Genomic DNA, 16,608 nt, shown 5'->3' with positions numbered 1-16,608 from the left:
TTCAAAGATCAGAAAAATGTACATGGGAACAGAGTTCCTAATAATTCTACCCTTCAAAGAGAACAAGGTCAGCAACGTTATTTTCCTACTATCTTTCGAATTTCCGGAGAAACTGTTGGGTTAGCTAAAAAGAAGTCATTACATTTATGGTAGGTTTCTGTTGTTTCTCAATGAAAGGACGCTAAAAATATAAATGCTAACATTAGGAGATCCACGTGCTATTTATTTATTTATTTATTTATTTATTTATTTATTTATAAGATTTTATTTATTTATTCATGATAGACATAGAGAGAGAGAGGCAGAGACACAGGCAGAGGGAGAAGCAGGCTCCATGCAGGGAGCCCGACGTGGGGCTTGATCCCGAGACTCCAGGACCGCGCTCTGGGCCAAAGGCAGGTGCTAAACCGCTGAGCCACCCAGGGATCCCCTATTTTTTATTTTTTAGAATTACGTATTGAAGTTAAAAATGGGTTCCTATACTTAGACGAAGAATTTCTGCTTTTGCCTGAAAATCGCAGCAGCTGCAGGCAAATCCAAGTTTTGTCCTTGTCCGCGTAGAGGCAACACGAGCAGTTGCAGCCACCCAGGGGGCGGTCCTTAGGGGCGGGGTGACGGTCAAGGGCTCTCTGGAGTCGTACGCGAGCGGCGGCCACCGCCTCCCGCACACCCACTGCGTTTCGATAAACAAGCGGACTCCCGCCAGCAGTCGGTAGACGGGGGCGGAGCTCGGGGGCGGGGCCGGAGCGCTGCATGGGGGTGGGGCTCGGAAAGGCTTCCCATTGGCGGTTAGCGGACAGGAGCATCCTGATTGGTCGCGTCGCCCATCCGTCAGGGCACTGACGACCCGGGTCTCGCCAGGCCGCGCCTCGTCGGTGGGAGCTCGCCCTGAGCTGCAGAGCGCGTGCGCGCGCGGCCCCACGCCGCGGCGCATCCCGCCCGCTCCGCGGCGCACACTCGCAGTCAGTGGGTGAGCCGGGAGCCGCGGAGGTCACCGCGGGGAGGCGGGGCGGGGGCAGCATGGCAGCCTCCTTACGGCTCCGTGCAGCCGCCTCCGGCCTCCGGTATTGGAGCCGCGGGCAGCGCCCGGCCGCGGCCAGCCTTGCAGCGGGTAAGGACCTCGCGCCTTCTCCCCCCGTCCCTCCTCCGGCTGCTCGCTCCTGGCGCCCTGACGGCCGGAGAAGGGCTTTCACGGGAGGCGCTGCGGTTGGGTCGGGGCTTAAAATTCCTCAATTTTGGCTGGTCCCACGGCCTGGCCCTCCTGCCCTGCCTCTCGCACAGCTATCTGGTTCTTTCCCCGCCCCCTCCCGCCGGGGATCCCGATGAATGGCTTTCCGCGGCTTCTTCGGCTCTTAGGAAGGGGTGGGAAGAGCGTGGGGGTCAGGGAGGAGTATTTGGCTCCAGGGCGTGCTTCTTTGGAGTTCGGGCTCCGAGGACAGCCGGAGGGCCCCACCCCGGGGGCGACCCGGCACCCATCCCCCTGCGGACCCCGGGCTTGCGGCGCTGGCCGACCTTCCAGCGCCCCCAGGGATGCGCCCCGGTGGGAGTGTCATCGGGCAGCGGGGCTTGAATTTTGTTAACCACCTTAATCGCGAAGGATGATCTCACACAAACCGTTATCTGTACAAAGCAGGTGACAAGTCATTCCAGCCAAGTTTTAAGTCACCCTTGACCACCAAGGGGTGCCTCCTCCGAAACCCCCCCTTTCTTTGTAACCGCTACCCGAAGATGCTGGCACTTCTGGCAAATTATGAACCAAGACACTTTGAGTGTCCTCAAAATTGTGGTCTGAACCTATCCTCCTCCTCCCTGCATATCATTATAAGTTATGGAAGCCAACCATCGACTTAGGAAGAGGCAGTTTTTAGATCCACAGGGATCTAATCTAATCATTTTTCCAACGAAGAACTTGAAGCCCCTTGCATAAGTGAATTGGGGCATCCCAGCAGGATCTAGAAAGTAGTTCTTGATGCTTCCTCATTCCTGCAGTTTCTACTTTAATTGGAAAAGTTGGTTGATTTGTGGGGACATTGCCATGGTCTTTCTGTAAAACTTTGAGAGCTGTGACAATGCACTGTTGAACAGTTTCATGCTTAGGATTTTTAAAATAGCTTTGGCATTAATATTTTCTGATCACGTAACAAAATACCAGGCTGGGAATTTAGTGCTTAATAGCTTCCCTTCCTCCCGTTCAGTAATACTAAAGCAGAACAGTGAATTTCCTCTCTGGCTTGAAACAGGCAGGCTTCATGTGATGCAAGAGAACAGATGTCTGATACAGAATCACAGTAACAAGATACGAACTCAAGGAATCTGCTAAACTTGAGTGTAACCACTTTTTGAGCTACATGTATGTATTGAGCTATATATATAAAAAAACAACAACATCTCCCACTTTGGAGATACTTAAATCTATTAGTCACTTTTCCATTACTAAATGTTGTACTAGTTTTCACATGAATGTGCTGTTGTTTCAGTTTTGATTAGCCAGGGGAAGACGAATGTGTTATTTGGTGGCTTTACAAACTTTTCTAATGATATTTTAATGATGCATATTTTAGAGTTATGAAAGTTCTTTAAATTCTTGATGGAAGGACCTGAGGCCTAAGACTATCCTCGTTGCCTCTCAACTGGATGAACTTACCTCCCAATGCTAGTTAGACTACTGGATGAACTTACCTCCCAATGCTAGTTAGACTACTTTGGCAATACAACTTGTTCTTTGGGCTATTTGACCCAAAGATGTATGGATATAGATTTATGATAAATTTTAAATATTTAGTTTTGTGTGATTGCTTTAAACTACAATTGTCTTTAGTTGGTGGAATTGTTTTAAATGTTTCTGTTAATTTTGGGTGCCTGGGTGGCTCAGTTGGTTAAGCATCTGCCTTCAGCTAGGTCATGATCTCAGAGTCCTGGAGTCCCTCTCTGCTCTCCATGGGGAGCCTGCTTTCCCCTTTCCCTGCCCTCCTTCTGTGCTTGTACTCGCATGCTCTCTCTCTCTCTCTCTCTCTCTCTCAAATAAATAAATAAACTTTAGAATTAAAAAAATGTTTTTGTTAATTTTAGTTTACTAAATATACTTTTTCGTTAACTTTTTTGGCATTGGAGTCTTAAAAACTTAAAAAATACATGCAAATCTAGAGTTTAGGGACAGAAAGAACAATGTTTAAATAGTAACATTATTTAATGTTCTGAATTCTGTGGGATATTTGTTGCTGTTGTATGTTTGGGGTGTTCTTATCATATGGATGATACTACTATACAGATCCATACAACGTATTTACTAAAAAAGAGAGACCTAAAGTTTGCTGGCTAAAAGCATATCTTAATTTTAAAATATTAAAAGCCTCAAAAAGGAAAAATAAATAGTAAAGTACTCATATATTACTATTTCATCATTTATTAAAAAGTTCTGTATTTTATTTTATTTTATTTTATTTTATTTTTTTTGTTTTTAAAAAAAAGTTCTGTATTTTAAAAGGTAACTAGATTTAGTTTAGACTTCTTTAATTGGACAAGAAAAAAATCTACAATTATAAGAGCTCTGTATTTTTTGTGACTCATCAACATGTACATGGAAAAATAATTTGTATCAGATTACCTTAAAATGACCACTGATCAAAGGTGGAATTGGAAAATTAACCAACATCATGTACAGAAATGGGAATTTTTTTTACTATGGCCCTTTTTGTGTATATGAAATCTACTTTCAAAGCAGTGCATAGTATAAATAAAATGTATAGCATATTTTTCCTTAGCATTAGCCTCTAAGGTTGCACATGAAACTTTGAAAAGCTGATTAAGATCCTCCGACCAAAAGTTGACCTTAGACTTGTGAGATTACATAAGGAAAATAATTATTTCTAAAGTAATGACTCAAATAAAGGCCTTTGTAGAGTAAGTCACTACCCTTAGTTTGGTAACTCTTAGTATTAAAGTAGATAGAATACTTTTGACATAATATTATGTGATAAAGTAGGATGAAAGTTGTGTGTACTATATAATCTCAATATAATGAAAAAATGCACTTAAAAAACTGGACGGGCCCTGCAAAATGCTAATAGTGATTATTTTTGTGTAATGAGATTATCTTTTTCCCGTTTGATACTTTTTCATATTTTCCAGTTTTCTACAATTTTTGTATTTTCATATTTAGAATAGCCTGGTTTTTTGGTACCACTGCATGTTACCAAGATACGGATACCTTTGCCCCTGTCTCATTGGAGAAAAAGGACATAACCTATAAATTTACATTTGTGGATTTAGAAACTAGTTTTGCCAAAATTTCTAGCTAGTTTCTTTACCAGTCAACCAATGTCACCTTTGTATTGTGTTGACTGATTTTCTGCCAGCTTGATTTTAGCTATCCAGCTGTATTTCTATGTATTAATGTGTGTAACTTACTTAAGGGAAAATGTATTATTTAACTTTGAAAGCTTTTAGGGTGAGAATTCTCTTTTACTTATTTGAATTTCTGCATCTTTGGGAGGATGTTCTGTATTGTCCAAGCACTCCTGATGCTTCACCTTAAATAAGAGCTCTATTTCCTTGGATAGGGAGCATCCTCTGAAATATTCTCTATCCCTTTTTCTAACACTCTGGCTCTTCTTACCTACTAGGCAAAATGGGCATTCGGCATAGTACTTGTTCTCCAGTGCTGTCTCTTGACTACTGGAAGTAGCAAATATTTAATGACCTATGGTACCAGGTGCTGTGTGACACTTTACATGTATTATCTCAAGGCGTCCTTAAGTATTTTTAACCTGAAGTAGTGACTCTTGTTGATAAAACTTAATGTCTAGGGAAACCAAGTAACTTGTTCAAGGGCATACATCTAAAAAGTGACCTTGCCTGGATAGGAATGTAGGTCTTCTAAATTCAGAGTTCTTAAATATAATCACCATCAGTAAGAACTCTCTTCTCTTTTGACGTTGTCATCTAATTATACTACCCTTTCTCTATCTTTGCCATAAGCAAAAATGAGATGAACTACTGAGCCCATCATTAAAGACTTTATCTTCATCGATTTTCATATTGGCCCATCCAAAGCTGGGTCTCAGCTTTAACAACTAACATCAGCACTCTACTTCAGCTCTTCCAAATTTTCGTTGCTAGGTATTGCTATACTGCCAATATTCAAAAACTGAACTGGCCTTCTGGTTAGTATTACACCACCTCCCAACCCCTTTCTGTTAATCAGTGCGCTATATATATATATCATTGTCATTACACTTAGTCCTTTGACCCCCAATTTCCATCCCACATATATACACATAGATGTACTTTTCTGCTCCCTCATACATAGATGTCCTTTTCTGCTCCCTCATTTCATTAAGTCCCTTTCTAAGTTTGTCTGTATCCAGCTTACACTTCAGATTTACTTGTAATTAGGAATTTCAGTGATGCCTTTGATAGCATTTTAGTATTATTTTTTCTCTACCTCCTGCTCTTTTTCTGGGTAACTTCTCTTGTCTGTGATCTGTGTTCCTCCTGGATGTCACTTAAGTAATGTTACTACTGATAGTCACAGAAATTTGCTGATTAGATACAATCTTTTCGTTAATCTCTAGTTCTTTCCTTGTTACATATTCAGATTACCCACAGCATTTCCAAATGGTTTACCTAGGGCTGCCAATCTCTGGAACCTAACCAGTTGTAGAGAGATGGCATTACCGTAATTGGTTTAGTTATTTAGAACTTGCCTCTGGATCTGGGAGGAAGGGATAATGGAGAGTCAACTTGCAATGTTTATTTATTTATTTTATTATTTTATTTTTTAATTTTTTAATTTTTTAAAAATTTATTTATGATAGTCACACACAGAGAGAGAGAGAGGCAGAGACACAGGCAGAGGGAGAAGCAGGCTCCATGCACCGGGAGCCCGATGTGGGATTCGATCCCGGGTCTCCAGGATCGCGCCCTGGGCCAAAGGCAGGCGCTAAACTGCTGCGCCACCCAGGGATCCCAACCTGCAATGTTTAATGGTTGTGGATCCACTTTGCTGAATCCGTTTTATCACCATCTTTATTCTGTGATTGCTTCAGAACTGACTTTATCCCCGTATGTCCACTTGATGAAAGCTCTGTCTAGTTGTCATTCACTCATATAACATTAGTAAACTCTCACTGTGTGCCAATTCATTAATTTTATTTTATTATGAAAGTAGTTTAAAAAGTTGTATGCACATGGTAAAAACTCAAAAGATTATAAAAAATAGTCTTTTCTCTAACTCTGACCCATCAGTCCAACAACTCTCTAGATGTAACTACTGTTTCTTTCATATTCTTACAGAAATTCAGTAAAAGTTAATGCATATGTCCTTACCCATGGTACTTTATTATATATAATGCTCTTTATCTTGCTTTTTTTTTCACTTAATAACCTCCTAGTAGGAGTCAACAAACTGTGGCCTATAGCTGGGCCCCTGTTTTTTTGTAAATAAAATTGTATTGAAACACGAGCATGGTCATTTGTCTATAGATTGTTTATGGCTGCTTTAAAATTAGAGGAGTTGAATAGCTGTGACAGAGGCCTCATGGCCTGGAAAGCTGAAAATGTTTCCTACCTGACCTTTTAAGAAAAACTGTGCTGACACCCCAGTATAGCATGAATTCCTAGATATGGAATTACTGTGTCAAAGAGTATGTACATTTTAAATTTGAATTTCATAATAAAATTCAAATGTAGATAATTTTTTTTCAAATAGCCATCCAAGGGGATCCCTGGGTGGCGCAGCGGTTTGGCACCTGCCTTTGGCCCAGGGCGCGATCCTGGAGACTCGGGATCGAATCCCACGTCGGGCTCCTGGTGCATGGAGCCTGCTTCTCCCTCTGCCTATGTCTCTGCCTCTCTCTCTCTCTCTCTGTGTGACTTTCATTAAAAAAAAAAAAAAAAAAAAAGTCATCCAAAAGGCTGACCTAAAATGTGATTCTGCAGTATGAGGGTACATGTTTTCTTCAGTCCTTCCTTGCCAGTACTTTTATCAGAGAAATGAATTTGTTCATCTGATAAGTGAAAAATGCTACTACATTGCTTTGTTTTGTATTACTCCAATTATGAAAGAATTGAGTATATTTTTAAAGGTTTTGTCATTTACATATTTTCGGTTTACTATTATTTTGTGATTTTTACTTAAAAAATGAGTTATTCATGTTTCTTCTAGATTTTAAAAAAAGTAGTGCTGTTTCTCTTGTGTGTTGCGAGTGTTTTTCCTGGTTATTTGTATTTTGTCATGTTTGTGATTTTTTTTTCTATGTTAGATATGCTTTTTTTTCTTTTTATTTTATTGTGAAAAATTTCAAGCAAAAATATTGAAAGAATAATGCATTGAATATCTGTGAAATCTTTGTTTAGAGTCAACAGCTGTTAACATTTTGACATATTTGCTTTATTTCTTTCCAAATATATTCATATCCTACCTGTATAATTTGAAAGTAAATGCAGCTATCATGACCTTTCAACCTTAAGTAATGCAGAGTGAATCTCCTAAGAATAAGAATGGTCTCCTATATAACCAAACTATCATTACCTAAGACAATTAGCAATTCTATAACATCACTTAATAACCTGTTCATATCTTCAGTTCCATAATTTTCTTAAAATATCTTTTTATAGGGCACTTGGGTGGTTCAGTTGGTTAAGCGTCTGCCTTTGGCTCAGGTCATGATCCCAGGATTCTGGGATCAAGTCCTGCATTAGACTCCCTACCCCACAGGGATTCTGCTTCTCCCTCTGCCCTTCCCTTCTACTTGTTCTCTCTCTCAGTCTCTCTCTCTTTCAAATAAATAAATAAATAAATAAATCTAAAAAAAAATCTTTTATAGTTTTTTAATTTTTTCCAAGTCAGTTTCCATTCAAACTTCATACATTGCATTTGATTAATATATCATTTTAGTATCTTTTCTTTGAGAACTGTCTTCTCTTGTTTGTTTTGTAAATGTTTTTAAAAAAATAGCTTTATTGCATTATAGCTGACTTATAATAAATGTACATTATTTAAGGCATACAATCTGATGAGTTTTGACATATGTATATACCTGTGCAACTATCACCATAATCAAGATTGTGACCATACCCGACATGCCTCCAAATTTCTTCCTGTCCCTTCGCATACACAAATATTTGTAATAATATATTTTTACTGGATATAGATTCCTACCTAGACAGTTGTTGTTTCAGTACTTTTAAGATGATGGTCGGCTGCATTCTCACTTGCTTTGTGTCTGACAAGAAATTTGCCTTATCTTTGCTACTCTGTATACAGTGTCTTTTCCTCTGGCTGCTTTTGAGCATTTTGATTATGATGTATTGTGGTATATTGTGTTTATGTTTCTTGTGTTGGGGTTCACTGAGCTTCTTGGATGTGTATGGTGGGGGTTTATAGTTTTCATCAGATTTGGACATTTTTGGGTGTTATTTCTTTATATATTTTTTCTGCCTCTACTTTTCTCTCATTTGATAACTAGTTGGGTGGTTGAAGTTGTCTCACAGTTCACGAATGTTCTCTTTTTAGGTTGTTTCTTCTCTCTCTGCATGTTGTTTTGGACAGTTTCTATTGCTGTGTCTTTAAGAGCACTAATCCTTTATTCTGCAGTATCTATTCTGCTTTTAATCCAGTGTGATTTTCATCTTATACGTGGTCGTTTTCATCTTATGAAATTCAGTTTTGGGTCTCTTTTGTATCTTCCATATCTATTTTTGGAAAATACAGACTACAGTTATTATAACTTTTAATATCCTTGTCCCGTAATTTTAACATTTTGTGGGTTCAGAATTGGTTTCTTATTCTTTTTGACTTCTAAATGTTGACATTCCCTTGGGCTTTGTTTTTCAATCTTTTTTACTCTCATTTGGCAATTGTATCAACTGCCACAATTTCAGTTTGCACCTTAAAGCAGATTGTTACCTTATATATACCTTTTTTTTCATCCTATCTCTGACGTGATGGTAATTGGTTATAATATTTCTAAGCCTGTGGGATATCTTTCAGCTCATTGACATGACAGTTCACAGTTACTTTATTTAAAAGGGAGATATCCCTCTTGATTTCTCCACTTAGGTTATTGAAAGCACTATTTTCTTGCTGTCATCTTTGATCTTTCCCTTATTTTAGCCCATAATCCAGTCTTTTGCTATGTCCTTTTACTTCTGCCTTTGAAATTTTTTTCATATTTGTCTTTTCTAAGGCCACCACCTTTTATTAACTCTGACCTAATTTATAAACTGAGTGTTTGCCCACCCATCCCCCTTTTATATGTCAAAATCCTAATCCCCACTGTTATGGTATTAGAAGGTGGGGCCTCTGGGAAGTAATTAGGTTATGAGAGTGGAGCCCTTATTAATGGGATTAGTATCCTTATAAAAAGAGACAGGAGAGCTTGTTCTCTTGTTCTCTGCTCTCTGCCGTGTAAAGGATATAAGAAGGTGGCCATATACAAAGTCAGGAAGTGGGCTCTTACCAGACACTGGATCTGTTACCACCTTAATCTTGGATTTCCCAGCTTCCAGAATTGTGAGAAATAAATGTTTGTTGTTCAAGCCACTGAGACTATGGTATATTTGTTATAGCAGCTTAAATGGATGAATATAGACCTACAGTAGTGTTACTGTTACATTAGTCTTTATATTAGTCTCAATGATTTATTTTTATTGTTAGTCTTGCCTGAGAAGACATATCTAGAAAATATTGCTCAGGCTGATGATGTCACAGAGATTGCTGCCTGTCCCAATACCTCTTCCTTATAAAATATAGTCAAATTGTTTAACATGCTTCCCAATCTTCCACATTATGGTTACATTGCTTCTTCTTTCCTTTCTCTTTTCTTTTCTTTTCTTTTCTTTCTTTCTTTTTTTCTTTCTTTCTTTCTTTCTTTCTTTCTTTCTTTCTTTCTTTCCATCCATCCATGTTAAAGAGAGTGCATGTAGCAGAGAGGGGCAGAGGGAGATGGAGAGAGAGAATTTCAAATACACTTCCTGCTGAGTGAAGAGCCAGTGGCAGGCTCAATCCCAAACCCATGGCCCTGACATGACCTGAGTTGAAATAAAGAGTTGGATGCTTAATCAACTGAGCCACCTAGGCGCCCTGCACTGTTTCTTTCAATCTTAATTCTTATTTATTTTTTTGTGCATCCTCTAGGAAAAATAAAGGGCAATATCATACAGTGGTTAAAAGTGAAGCATCTAGGGATCCCTGGGTGGCGCAGCGGTTTGGCGCCTGCCTTTGGCCCAGGGCGCGATCCTGGAGACCCGGGATCGAATCCCACATCAGGCTCCCGGTGCATGGAGCCTGCTTCTCCCTCCGCCTGTGTCTCTGCCTCTCTCTCTCTCTCTGTGACTATCATAAATAAATAAAAAATTAAAAAAAAAAAAAATTAAAAAAAAAAAAAAAAGTGAAGCATCTAGAGTCAGATGGGCTGGATTTGAATCTTGGCCTTGCAGTTTAGTATAGTTGGGCATTTTATTTAAATTCATTAAGTGTCAGAGCTCTCAGCTGAAAGGAAGCTTAATGATAGAATATGATGACAGTGCTATTTATAAAATGCTTAGTAAGTATCTGGCATGTAGTAAAATTGTCAAGAATATTAACTTTTACTCTTATTTTTCTTTCTTGGCTTTCCTATTTCCTTGCATATATTCATATTCCTTTTTTTTTTTTTTTTAAGATTTTTATTTGTTGGGATGCCTGAGTGGCTCAGCAGTTGATCGTCTGCCTTTGGCTCAGGGTGTGATCCTGGAGTCCCAGGACTGAGTCCCACATTGGGCTCCTTGCATGGAGCCTGCTTCTCCCTCTGCCTGTCTCGTCTCTCTGTGTGTTTCTCACGAATAAATAAGCAAAATCTTAAAAAAAAAAAAAAGATTTTATTTGTTTATTTGTGAGAGACACAGAGAGAGAGAGAGGCAGAGACGTTGGCAGAGGGAGAAGCAGGCTTCCTCCTGGGAGCCTGATGCGGGACTGATCCTAGGACCTCAAGACCACAACTTGAGCCAAAGGCAGACGCTTAACCACTGAGCTACCCAGGTGTCCCATCATGTTCCTTTTTTATATAGAGTTTCCTTCCTTCTTACTCTCCTTTCCATTTGAAATCATAGAATACTCAGGTCACATGCTACCTTCTTTAAGTGCTTAAACCAGATGAATTCTTTATGTCAGCATTGTTTTTTATATTTCATCTTCAGCTTTCTTGTATTTGTGTACATGGTGTATTTCCTTTTAGATTTTAGGCTTTTGACAGCAAGGACTATATATGTCATTGTGTCTTCTGTGGTGCGGTACATAATAGTTGCTTCATATTTGTTGAATATGTGAATGAATTGTGGTTCTACCTTGCCATACTTACTGTTTAGACTTCAGTAATTGCCTGTTAAATTAACTATTTTTAAATCACAGTCTTTCTAATTTTTAATGTCTTTAGTTAAATTATACTTTTCCAAGCTTAATATACTCTGGTAGTAATAGCTATTAGCACTATTAGTTATTAATGCTGAGTTCTTTTACAAAGTATGCTTCTCATTCTGTTTAATATCATAACATTTCTATTAGGTGTCATTTCTCTGTCATTGAACCCCTTGTGGGCCAGGAAGTCAGACACAGGACTTCTATTATACCCACTGTGTTAAACTTAAAGTGGTAAGATGATGTTGCACAAGAATGACACCCAAAGTTAATGGAAATGTTAGAGTCAATCAAGTTGAAAGGAAATAAATATGCCCCTAACCCAGGATGACCTCTTTTTTTCTTTTCTTTTCTTTTCTTTTCTTTTCTTTTCTTTTCTTTTCTTTTCTTTTCTTTTCTTTTCTTTCTTTTCTTTTCTTTTTTCTTTTCTTTACTTTTTTCTTTCTTTCTTTCTTTCTTTCTTTCTTTCTTTCTTTCTTTCTTTCTTTCTTTCTTTCTTTCTTTCTTTTCTTCTTTTTTTCAAGATTTTAAGTAATTTCTGCACCCAACATGGGGCTCAAACTCATAACCTCCAGATCAAGAACTGCATGCTCCACCAGCCAGGTGCTCCAGAAGACCTCTATTTCTTAAGCTTTAGGGCTTCAAATAATTTGCTTTTAGGAAAGCTCATTACATTTAAATTAAATTCAAGGAAGAGCAGGGAACCATCAGTTGATGGACCTGAAACTTAAAAGGGTATCTGTGATTAGTTGGTATACTACACAGTTTTATAACTGGAGTCCTTGAAAGACAAAGGAAAAAAAAAAAAGCTTTGAATTGGCAGGGAAAAGGGCAAGTGGAGTTATTCTTTCAGAAGAGTGGGAGCTCTTCAAGGGTAAGGACTGTATATCTTGCTTATGTCTATCTCTGGCTCTGTCATAGTACTTCGTGTAGTAAATACGTGTTGATGGAGTTCTAAATCTAGAAATGGAAAAATGGTATTTAAGGTTATTTTCATGGCAATGCAAAGTCCTTTTGCTCTCTTGCAAAAAGCATTACTTTTTATTCTGTGCCCCAGTATGATTTCAAAAGGCCTCTTGTGAAAAAGAAGAAAATCAAATAGAACCAGCATACAGCTTTTTAAGAACAATTCTTTTCCTGCAAATGGAAATGCTGCTTCTTTGAAAGTTCATGGAGTTGTTAGCCCAAGGCACCTTAACGATTACCCTTGCCTTTTAAAGCCCATCCCTGTCTTCTTCCCTAGAGCCCACCTTATAAACTGGTGACTTAGTTGGTTTAACATTTTATTAAGATGTTGTTTATACCATTGGAGGGGATGATTTCTAAAACGTGGGGGTGAGAAGGTAAAAAACTTTTCCATTCTTGGACCTTGTCCAAGATACATGCTTTATTGAATATTTTTAGTTTGTCATACATATTATTAAAGGATATAATATAGATATGAGGAATCTAGAGTACTTCACATTATAAAGTACATATTTTAGAAGTGATAACATTTTAAATTTTATTGTTAAAAATGGTAAAGGGATGTTATATAGAGGTAGAAACCAGATTGCTTAAAATTATATAGCTGTTTCGTATAGAAGTAAATAATTAGATGTTAATCTACTTGTACATGGTTGATGTCTTTAAATATGATTAGATGATTTAAATCTAGCATTATAAAGTTGTTTTTTTTTTTTAAAGATTTTATTTATTTATTCATGAGAGACAGAGAGAGAGGCAGAGACATAGGCAGAGGGAGAAGCAGGCTCCATGCAGGGAGCCCAACGTGGGACTCGATCCCTGGTCTCCAGGATCACACCCCAGACTGCAGGCGGCGCCAAAGGCAGTCACCAAACCACTGAGCCACCCAGACATCCCTTAAAGCTTTTTTAAAAATAGAGAACATCTCAGTAACAACTGACCTAATACTGAATGAATGTTTACAATAAGAAATGTCACTGCTCCTACTAAAAGTAATTTATTGAAATCAGTATGTTCTAGGTCAATGGCTTCTAAGACTCCAGTTGGATTCATTGGACTGGGCAACATGGGGAATCCAATGGCAAAAAACCTCATGAAACATGGCTATCCACTCATTATTTATGATGTGTTCCCTGATGCATGTAAAGAGTTTCAAGATGCAGGTGAACAGGTAAGGCCTTTTCTTTAGATGTGTTCTAGATTTTGATGTTTAAAAATCAATATGACAATTTAGGAGTATACCCATTGGAATTATAAACCTATTTCATTGTTAATTTTATACATGTTATGTATTTGTTGTTTTTCGTATATATAAATACAAGTGTGTGTGTATATATGTATGTATGTATATATATATAGTTGTTATTGTTAACTTTTATTTATTTTTTTAAAAGATTTTATTTATTTATTCATGAGCAACAGAGAGAGAGAGGCAAACACACAGACAGAGGGAGAAGCAGGCTCCATGAAGGAGCCCGATGCGGGATGTGACCCTGGTCCCAGGATCAGGCCCTGGGCTGATGGTGGTGTTAAACCGGTGAGCCACCTGGGCTGCCCTGTTAACTTTCATCAAACATAATCTGTGCAACAGAGAATTGAGGCAATCTATTCTTTGGCAGGTGATTGGGAACATTTCCTAGGTTGAGTCAAAGGGGATTGCTTTGGCTATATATCAGTTTTCTGAGACCATAACTTTACTGATTGTCCTGTAAAAGCAGGTAGTTTGGTGGAAGTAGCTTTCCATGTTATTGAGAGGCACAATTGTCCTAGGACAAGAATAGGCTTAGAGATAGCTTAGTTTGAATCCCAGCTTAAATACTTACCTGCTTTCTTACTGGGGGCAAATTATTTCACCTCCGCTGATTTCTGCAACTGTGAAATGGGAATCATGATAGCCTACGTCTTTAGATTATGAGGCTTAAACAAGAGAATGTATGTGAATGTACTTCATAAATATTGTGTGGCAGCACTTCGTGAATAAATATGTTATTGGCCATAAACCAGAAGACAACTTAGAAACACTGTGTATCATAATGAAGTACAGAGCTAAGTTATGACAGATCTCTAGTGTTTGGTTTTTAGTCTATCATTCTTGTTTCAGGAATTTTTGGACTAGAGTATATCCTGTTAGATGATAGTAACTACTGGTCAGTTCCTCTTTGGATTTGTTAAACTTTATCAATAACTCACATGACAGGAGATCATGTAAAATCATGTAACCGATTTTAGAGTTTTGTTTTTTTGAGGTATGAAGGAAATTCTTGTGCAAATTGTAGATTGGTAAGTAAGAGCTGAATGTAATCCTAGAATTGGGAGAATACTAAAAATTTCCTGAGGAATATAGAAAAAAGTGAAAGAAAAAATTAAACAGCCCACTTCTGGATGATAGTCCTGAAGTAAATACTAAGAAATGTAATGCCTATGTAAAGATCAGGTTTAAGTTTCTAGAGATTTCTACTCTAGGGTAGAATTCTACTTTGGGTAGAATCAATCTATCTTTCTTTTCTTTCTTTTCTTTCTCTTTCTTTCTTTCTTTCTTTTTTTTCTTTCTTCTTTCATCTTATTTATTTATTCATGAGAGACACAGAGAGGCAGAGACACAGACAGAGGGAGAAGCAGGCTCCATGCAGGGAGCCCGATGCCGGACTCAATCCCTGGACCAGGATCACGCTCTGAGCTGAAGGCAGATGCTCAACCACTGAGCCACCCAGGCATCTCTAAGGTAGAATTTCTGAATACCTGCTGTATGTCTAGCAGTCCACGTAGTGCTGTGGAGAATAAAACAAGTTGAATTGGATATGACAGGGCGTTAGGTGTGTCTTGGGTGACAAGACTAAATAATATTACGAGAAAGTTTCTATTAAAATTGCATTTGGGACTCCTGGATGGCTCAGTTGGTTGAGCATCTGCTTTCGGCTCAGGACGTGATCCTGGGGTCCTAAAATTGAGTCCTGCATCAGGCTCCCCAAGGGGAGCCTGCTTCTCCTTCTGCCTCTCTGTCTCTAATGAATGAATAAATAAAATCTTTTAAAAAATTTTGCATTTTGTCTATAATAAAGTACTGAAGTGGTTTTTAAGGAGGAAGAAAAATAAATGTTGAGAGTCATTTCTCAGAGGAACTATAAAAATATTGTGTAAAATCTTTGCTCATCTCCAACAGAAATGGTGTAGTCTGAAATGAAAGTCATAGAGATGGTATCTCTCAGATTCCTAAATAGAAATAGAAGATTCTATAGAATATAGAATATAGAAATAGAAGATTCCTAAATAGAAATAGAAGATTCTAGAACAGAGAGTCAGTTATTGGATTTTCCCTTTTTTCCCTTTTCCTTGAGATATATAAGTAGATATGAGAAGGAAAGAAGATGGATTCTGGGTAGCTACTCCTCCCAGATTGGTGAAGAGTGAAGATATGTCTGAGCTTCTTGTCTATAGTTCCCACCCGTGTCCCCAGCACATAGTGGGAAAAGTTTTGTGGATGGTTCACACTGAGGCAACAGCCTAGAAGAGAGAATCCTCTTTTCCCACATCTTTTCTCTCTCACATCCTTGGTTCCCTTATGACCTTGACTGTGAGGTCTTCTGAGTATTGATTATAACAGCAGTATAGGGTAGGAGAAAGTGAAACTTGGATGAATGAAAGAAGGATAAAGGTAGGAAAGCTTTGGGCCTAAGGGTAAGTATCATACCATATAAAATGAAAACATTTGTTAAATGATTTATGATGGCAGCCTAAAAAATGTTTTGAATAGTGGCAATGTCATTTGAACAAGTGCAATTTCCTGAGTGCTACTTTAAAAGGTAACAATTTGGATGAATAAGTTCTGATATATTAAAGTGTCACCATTATTATTTCATAGCTATATTTAGTTTTCAAAAATGTTGGATAAGAGAAAAAATGAGTTTCATTCTACTACTAAAAGACAAAGACCAGACTTGGAATGGGATGGAAAAATATAGGTGAAAACCTTAAAACCTCTTGCCGTTGTGCACAATAGTGCAGTGAAAAGTTTAGGGGTTCGACAGTTAAAAGTCTATTTGTGTTGACACTTCCATTTTAAGGACAGGAGTTGTCCGTGTGTCCCCCCACCTCACCCCCCATCTCCCAATATTACTATGTCAGGTGAAGCTGATAAAATGGCAGCTGAAGAAAATGGATTTTTTCCCCCAACGATTGCATAGACTGGCTAGTTTTTTTTTTTTTAATTTTGTTTATTTATTTGATAGATAGTGAGAGAGAGAGACATT

The 16,608-nt window shown here is 38.2% G+C and overlaps 1 protein-coding gene across 1 annotated transcript in view; it reads left to right on the top strand.

Moving 5' to 3' along the window:
- Positions 1 to 873: 873 nt before the first annotated feature.
- The window catches only part of HIBADH (3-hydroxyisobutyrate dehydrogenase), a 109,128-nt gene continuing 93,393 nt past the window's right edge, over positions 874 to 16,608 (top strand). The window contains exons 1-2 of the mRNA XM_041727825.1: positions 874 to 1,111; positions 13,372 to 13,532. Of these exons, the coding sequence (XP_041583759.1) occupies positions 1,021 to 1,111; positions 13,372 to 13,532 (252 nt within the window). The 5' untranslated portion in view covers positions 874 to 1,020. The remainder of the gene's footprint in view (positions 1,112 to 13,371; positions 13,533 to 16,608) is intronic.

Source organism: Vulpes lagopus, chromosome 13 (assembly GCF_018345385.1).
Source record: "Vulpes lagopus strain Blue_001 chromosome 13, ASM1834538v1, whole genome shotgun sequence".
Taxonomy (NCBI): Eukaryota; Metazoa; Chordata; class Mammalia; order Carnivora; family Canidae; genus Vulpes; species Vulpes lagopus.
This window is presented reverse-complemented; position numbering and strand designations above follow the sequence as displayed.